The 8,380-nt window shown below is 34.5% G+C and overlaps 1 protein-coding gene across 1 annotated transcript; it reads right to left on the bottom strand.

Moving 5' to 3' along the window:
- Positions 1–352: 352 nt before the first annotated feature.
- LOC127078510 (uncharacterized) lies at positions 353–6,930 on the bottom strand. The gene is made up of 14 exons (XM_051018957.1): positions 6,736–6,930; positions 6,575–6,656; positions 6,354–6,464; positions 4,403–4,500; positions 4,094–4,177; positions 3,816–3,949; positions 3,578–3,650; positions 3,451–3,496; positions 3,210–3,319; positions 3,016–3,123; positions 2,887–2,946; positions 1,894–1,955; positions 932–1,244; positions 353–605 (listed from the first exon to the last, which is right to left on the bottom strand). Exons 1-14 carry the CDS (start codon positions 6,811–6,813, stop codon positions 366–368), a joined length of 1,599 nt encoding a protein of 532 aa, XP_050874914.1. The 5' UTR covers positions 6,814–6,930; the 3' UTR covers positions 353–365.
- Between the last annotated feature and the right edge of the window lie 1,450 nt (positions 6,931–8,380).

Below are 8,380 nucleotides of genomic sequence, written 5' to 3'. Positions count from 1 at the left end.
GGGGGAAAACAGCTCTGCAACAAACCAATTCTTCCTCTAAAATGATAGAGATATAACATTATAAAGCAAAACTGAAGAACGAAGGTTTTTAGGATGGGAAGTAATACTTTTTTCAATAAATATGATCTTCTCCCATTATCCATTTGGCTATGTGGCTTGAGAGTTAAATGCATTGGATATCAGAGCAGGGTAAATACGATTCCAAGTGGTGACGAAAAATAAATGGACGATAATTCCTGCAAGTACCTCTCAGAGCTGGAATTAGATCTTCCATCAATATACTCGGATTATGATCAGACTTTCCCTTTGACAGAATGCTTATTTCATGAAGCATTTCTCTCGTGATTTTCTAAAAAACCTTCAAACTAGCCTCCCTGTGAAACGCGGCTACTCATTAATGCCTGATCCTGATCTTGGTGAAGCGGGAACACAGTATCAAATACAATTCTTGCAAAAACGTGTCTTATTTCTTGTATATTACCAGTAGCTAAGGCTTCATAATCAATTTTCATGCCTTGCTTTGACAGGGATTTCTTACCAGCACTCCTTTTCACACATTCGAAAATGCTGAATGCTTTTACGTACAATCCTAATGGAATGAACACCTGTCAAATTGACATCATGATTAAGAACATAAATCAAGAAATACTCATGTATTATCAAGGTTATTATTACACTTTGTTAAAAGAAGACATGGCAAATAAGGTAAGTGTGGGTGCTCTTTCTCTGTGAATCACACCAACAGTGATTTTCACACTCTCTTTACATGTTTTACACATCAATGTGAGGGCTAACTATAGATGAGGAAAACGGAAGCTTCAATTTCATCAGACAATAAATAATAATTCAGGTATATAACATCATCATGCAATCCATGTACAGGATAACATCTTAAAGTATATACATGCAAAACAAGGAAAAAGATGCTCACTAGGTCTGAACGAGGGGCTTGAGGATAGTCAGCCATAGCTTGAGATACAAAATGTTCATCAGTCATTTGCAACAGTGTCCCTCTAACAGACTCTGCAAGATCATTAACCCCAGTTACCAATGCCTCTGCATCCATATCAGAAGGATCTAATAATTCAGGAAATCTCATATCATGTGGCTTGTTGATCATCCCTGCTATCTTCACTGCTTCCAACAAATTTCCACCATTATGGACTGCAAGGCTAAATGCAGCAACCACCAAGGGGTCCCTTGGTCGATCACTCAATGCTTTATGTAGTGCTAGGATCCCAAACCTGTAAGCATAGATTTAGTAATGAACTTTCCTTTGTTGACCCCCTTGTAATCAACTTGTTAATATTATAGTGTGTTCTAAGTAACGATGTATATATTTGATGGTAAAATATGATATATCATGTTCCAGTAAGACTGAACAATTTGGATAGAAAATAAACAATGTTTAAAATAAACTTTCACCATTGACGAGAGTTGGGAAAAGAGAACTTCAATCATACTCGAAATTATAATCACTTTTAAGCATTTCCAAAACTGTTTGTTTAAGCATTTGAAAATAATACAAATCTTGAAAAAAATATTAATATATATAATGATTATAATGAGTGCAATAGATGACATGAGAGGGAATATTAAAAAGTGATTTTCCTTATAGTAATTTATAACACAAATTAGCTTCTAGTGCACATAAATCTCTCAAAAATAAATCACTAGATTACTTTTTTTAATATAAAAGTCATTTTTTTAATCCAAAACATACGGGTCTCAATTCATGTCTTCAAATACATGCCATCCAAGAACAGAACGACATGATCTTCAAAGAAATCTTGACTGTAGTTTTAGTGCAGATTATGAAATTACTCTCATTCTCCTGGATTTTCTCTTCACATAGCACGGAAGATAAAGGCAATTTTGTTGCAAAGATCTTACCATAAGCTACTATGACATGGACGGTTTGGAGCGAAAAGCTTATCTAAATTGGAGAAGAGAGACTGCAATGAAATTCCAAAAGATCCATTAAACAATATGTCGATATGGTGCTAATATGATACACGTTTTGAAATAATACCAAAGCAGCAAATATTATTTTGCCCCTTGTGTTTCTAAGACAAGTAAGAAAGCTTTAATGAATAGGTACTAGGTAGGAATGCAATTGTGCAATCTATTATATACAAAATGGATTTAGCAGGCTTGTGGCTGAGACTGTTAAAAATCAAACAAGAGTTACTGTTTTAATAGCATTGTTGTGAAAACAGGGAACTGTCGGTCTAGCTTTTGGTTCAACCAGTTCATTTAAAAATAAATAAAAATTCATTCTTATTTTTTTATTAGTCATCAAGTTCAACAATGGTTCAAACAATTGAACCATGACCCAGAAGTCTTACCAGTTCAATCTCCGGTCTGGGTCAGTTAATACTTAATCAAGGTATTGCCAAGGGAAATGTTATTTGGACAGCATTTTTGTTGTCCGACACAGTATATGTATACGGTGTAGATGCAAATTTGTGTTTATGTTTTTTTTTTCTCTTTGAATCACATCAATAGTAATAAATGATGTATTTTTATATGGTGTCAACTTTTTGATGTTCAAATAACATCACTCTATTATTTGTGTGTGTGTGCCTAACTGTATGTAAATGTGTGAAAGAGCATATGCATGCATATAGGTAGGTATGTTGCTTGTCCACAAGTAGTGGAGCAAAAGCAACTTGTCCTGTTGCAGTTTCATATGAAATGTGGTACTAATGTGGTGTACATAATCATATTCATATCCAAACAAGCACGTCTTTTTGAATCACAACTTCAAAGACAGTACTATTAATAAACGAATTACTGGATTAGTTTATGAAGCATGATCACTTGAATGTTTATTCAGAAAACTTTGCATGGTAAACCCCAAGAAATATTGAAGTTATCACTTACCAAAAGCATATTGGTCCTTTTGTCCCTCCTTCGAAATCCATGGTGAGCAAAATAAGCAGCCTGTAATGTTCAGTCTAAGTAAACTTTCATTACATGATTGACTCAAACTAAATAAAAATGAGCATCTACCTGGAATGGAAGAAGTATATCTAGCAATCCATACTTCCATAATAGCCTCAAAGAAGCTTCACCAGAACCATAAGCTAGCATATAGTTTATTTCCATTAGAAGTCTAGACTGAAAAAATTATAGAAGAAAAATAATTCAGCCAGGAAATTGGTATTATAGTGTCATATAACAAAACAAAGAATAAGACTAAATACCTTATCAAGTCTTAATATTGAACAAGACAGATTTTTAATAAAATGAGCTGTTTCCTTAGAAATATTAAATCCTAAGCGAGCAGCAATTCTAATTGCACGTAGAATGCGAGCTGCAGAAAGAAAAAAACAAAGTCAAACATAGTAAGCTAGTTAAAAGCGTGGGTGATTCCAAAATGGTTTACAGTTACAGTACATAAAATATAGGAAATCGGGATGAGGCAGTTGATCAATAGAAACTCACCACAATCTTCCCGAAATGAAATATCTGCAGGATTTATAGTTCGTACCTATTCATACAGAAAAATCAGTAAAAATTCTACTTGGGAAAAGAAATATAAGAAAATGGTTATTAAGAAATACATGCACACTTTAGCTTTTCTAATATCTTCTATTCCTCCCATGTAATCATATACAATTCTTGCATATGGGTCAAGCATCAACCTGCAAGAGCATGAAGTTAGTTAACAAAATAAAGTGTGAATTTTAAATCTGTCAGAGGTCACGGAGTAGACAATTGAGAACACGTGCAAACCCGCCAACACCCCCTCTCCCCCCCTCCCCCCAAAAAAGGTTCAAACTTCCAAGTTGCATGAACATGTACACAACCCATTAATTGTGAAGTCCCGGTTTAAACAGTTAATCCACCGAAGAAGGTCCTTCTCATCACAACCATTAGGTGTTTCTGTATGATGCGAGATTTCCACACCCTTCTTGCGTCTAGCAGTGTTAAAACTTGACACCTAATTGGATGGGACATAAAATAATCAGCGTAAACAGCAATACAAGAAAACAGGACTTGAATAGAAACATTCAACCAAGCATTACGCTATATAAAGTTCAAACTAAAGCTAAAATTCTTTAAAGATAAACCAAAATATAGCAACCTCAATAATGGTATCATCCATGTGAACATGACATATAGGGAAGCGTTTGCCAACGATCTCACACCAAGAAAATACTTTCATCACCTGCAAATTGAGTCAATGTTTGTCATGAACCTTCCATGGTATCACTCTCTTACGCAAAGCCAAATGCTAATGTAAGGTGGTATCACTATCTTACGCAAAGCCAAATGCTAATGTAAGGACAACTATACGTAAGTTGTAACTGCTATTTAATAATTCAGCTCAATCTATAGAGATGTCCAGCAAAGTGCAAGGTCATGAATAGTTATAAAAATAAAAGTAAGTTACCTCTTTTAGCTCGGCTGAAGTTATAATATCAAAGTCCTTTGGTGTTTTCTTTAGAACAAGATCACGTACACAACCTCCTACTAGGTATACATCATATCCTACGACAAGAAGAAAACAATTTATTGACATTTCAAAAGGATGCACAACAAAAGAATCAGCCAAAAGCAGCAAAACATAATTATTCATTAAAAAGTACCATATATATTAAGTCCCATGTAATGAAATGTGTAAATGACATGGTGGAACAAACATAATAATGCATGGTGGATCAAACATAATCAAATTCATCTTACATTCTTCATGCAAGCAAAGCAAACCTCTATAAATTACTACGCAGCTGAATATTACTTAGCACTTTTGCTTATAAACCTAGAGATCTTGGAACCTAATGCTTCATCTATGAGCATATAAGACCAGTTACATGGCTATTATTCTACAACCTATTCTTTTAAACCAAATGATAATGCAATTCAAAAATGGAAATTTTTGAAATACTACTAGCCTAAAATCTAGACAATAGAAGTATGGAACCATGTTGCTACAATAAGGGGGGAATTGTTACACTGAATGGAAGCATATTTAATTTGATTAATGAATTTGTTGAAATATAGCTTAAAACCTTAAGTGATGAAGTGAAAGGAAACATGATTTGAGAGTGTAGAAACCAGAAATCTGCCTAATGGCGGAGCCAGTGGCGGTGGTGCGACAGAGGGTCCGGGTCGGGCGGTTCGACAGAGCTCGGGTCTAGTTTTTCCGGTTCGCGTGTGTTGGACTTCAATGTTTTAATTTGTGGATATGTTTGTTTATGGGTTACGTTTTGGACTTGTTATGAATCCGTTGGGTTTTAGCAATTATAAATATGTATCTCTTGTAAGCTTGCTATCACAACCTTCAAAACTTTAGAGCTGAAGGCAGAGAGCAAGGATGTCAAAATCGGGATCTTGCATAAGATTGGGAGGGGATGGTAAGATCGTAAAACATAATATCGTGACTAAGATCGGAAGATCCTACTCAATCATTTTTGTAAGATCGAGAAGGGGAAGAAATATCTTAAAACATAAGATCGTAACAAAAATCGTAAGATACTCCTAAAACGAAAAATCATACGAAGTATTTTTGCACGAAATTTTGATAGACAAGTGTATTAGTGGGAAAATGGACGCTGCCAAACCGTAAATGTTGTGCCAATGTCATTTGTCATCACATCATTCTCAGCATGTAATAGTGGTGGTCGGAAAACAGCTAATCGTGGTTGAAACTAGCCAAGATCACACATAATCAATGGTTTCACAATTTGGCTACAACACACTTCTACGTAAGATCTGGATTGTTGGGGGTGAGTGAGATTGCAAAATCTTAAAATTTTAAGATTTAGACTGAGATTTTGACAACCACTGCAGAGAGAAGAGTTTGAGAATCCCGGTAATAATCTTAGAGAGGAAATGGTAGATTTCTGATAGTGTGTTTTTGGGAACTCCAAAGACTTTTTTTTTTTAACTCATATGGTAATCTTTTGTAACAAATTTTGAAGTATGGTGAATTGGAGAGCTGCTCTCTCCCTTAGACGTAGTTTGATTTAATCCAACCGTGTAAACAAATTCTCTGCGTTCTCACCTGTTATTATTTTTATTATTGAGTTCATTAGTTTGGTTGTCATTGATCTTTGTCCTACACATCAAATTTCTTGATGCGATTGAATTCTAAATAATTCTTGTAAAGTGAATTTAATTATTCTACCAATTTTTCATAACAGAATTTCTATTGCTTTTTGAAGTCACCCATATAAAGTGTAAGAGTAGTAATTGATAAAATTTTAACCACTAACAGAAGCGTGCTACAAGGTATTTGTCAAAATCAATGTTCTTTTCATCTAAATCAATGTTCTTTTCATCTTCCATATATAAAAACCCATGGTTAAGAAAGACAAGTGCAAAATGATAGGAGTATGTACCTCTTTTCTTGAGTCCATTAAGAACCTTCTTGGTAGTGACTCCAATCGACGAATTATGAATTCCAAGCTCTTTGGAACCAATCCTTTTCCATTCGGGAAATTTCTTAATTCCTTCACCAATTAAACGATTCCATAATTACACAATTCAAAACTTCAAAAAAAATATAAAAATTGAAAACCATTAGTTCACTACTAACAATTGATTTGAGTGCTTCACTTGCCTTCTTCATGAACTGAGCCACCGCCATTTTCGTTTGTGAATGTCTCTGCTACCTTAACCGCGACGACATATTTGGGCACAACCTTGAAATCAAATGATAGAATATGAGGTAAAGAAGATTGGAGACGGTAATGTAGATGAAAATTGTGAGACGATAGTCACCTTATGAACGTATTGGAAGGGAGTAGAACGAAGATGAAGAGTGGAGTGGCGAACGAATTTGAAGGCAGGAACCGCCATGGTAATCAACACCTTTTGCAAGTTACATAGTTAGCATTGCGCATAGGGTTTGGGGTTTAAGGAGCAGCCCTGTTTCGAAATATGTTTAGTTTCTAGTACAATGCATTTTTAGTTTGATAATAACAATTAATTTTATTTATTGTACAAAAGTATGTGCCAATATACAATTTATTTATTGCATTGGTTTAATGTCTAAATTGTTTTTTTTATCGACAAATTATGCTAGTTTTAACCATTAGTTATTGAAAGAAAAACAAAGGATAAATGTTTTTTAACAAACGCTAGCGGTTGAAACTTATATGAATTTGTCAAGTTTATTAAGAAATAACAGTAGAATTTAATGAAGTTGAGAGACTTGTGTTTTATGATTGATTGATCTTGATAATCGAAAGCATCAACGGACTTGAGAGTTTATCTTTTCAGAATAGTTTTGAACCCAAATTATCCTTAATAAAGTATATTTTTTTGATGTAGAGTTCTCCGATGAATTAAATATACGCGTTAATGAAATTAATTTATGAATCCGTTGGTGGTGTTTCTAAGTCATTGTCATCTTAAATTATAGTATGAGATGAAATAATTTTGAAGTTGATCTTATTTTAAAATGAAACAATCTTAAGGGAATTATGGTTTCTTATTTCAACTTAGGGGCGCCATTTTCTCATTTAAAGCATATTTCATTTGTATTTGTGTATTGGTATAGTTTCTTTGAGTTATATAGAGATTTTGTAATGATATTGTGGTGTTTATTATTTGAGAAATCCAATCACAATCAAATGGTTTGTGATATACACAACAACACAAATTTCAAAAACGAATTCAAAACTATGATCCAAACATTATTGATCAAACGATTAATGCAATCAACAATTTGCAAGTCAAATATATATATATGTAAGCAAAAGTATAAATGTAAGCAAAAGTATATTTTATAGGGAGATGACTCTTTTCTCGTAAACGCTTTGGTACTTCAAGTATACTCCTACTACAATGCTAAAAATGCCACCCCTGAAATGATCATTACAATTTGCTTAAGTACTAGTAGAAAATAATCGTTGGGAGGTTACGACCCATTCACGAGATGACACGTGTTAGAGCATCTCTCCCGCATTTGCAGGTAACTTCCCACATTCAGATACCCACGATTAATTTCCATCATGGTGTGTTGGCCTTCGACTTCGACAGGCTTCCCTCCACGTCGACCCCGTAGTCTTATTTTCTGCCTCGTCGATCCAATCCTCCGACCGTCCTTGTGGTCGACCAAGCCTTTCACTCCTTGGGACGAAACTTTCCAACTAACAAATTATCCCTTAAAAAGGCTGGTTTCGACTTGAGCTCTTCGATTGATAAACCTGACTTTTGACTTTCTAAATTTCGGCTAGCCATCTAATAATTAATGATGGTTTTATATGTGATGATGGCTTTCCTGCGTTGCGGTTTCCCAGACACAGTATCATCATTACTAGTTATCCTCTAGGTCATGAGATCACAACCAACTCCACCAACTCTCTCACTACCTCCTAGTTGGACATTTGTCAGTCGACTAATGCTTGCATATTCATTTGTT

Source organism: Lathyrus oleraceus, chromosome 5, assembly GCF_024323335.1.
Source record: "Lathyrus oleraceus cultivar Zhongwan6 chromosome 5, CAAS_Psat_ZW6_1.0, whole genome shotgun sequence".
Lineage (NCBI taxonomy): Eukaryota > Viridiplantae > Streptophyta > Magnoliopsida > Fabales > Fabaceae > Lathyrus > Lathyrus oleraceus.
This window is presented reverse-complemented; position numbering and strand designations above follow the sequence as displayed.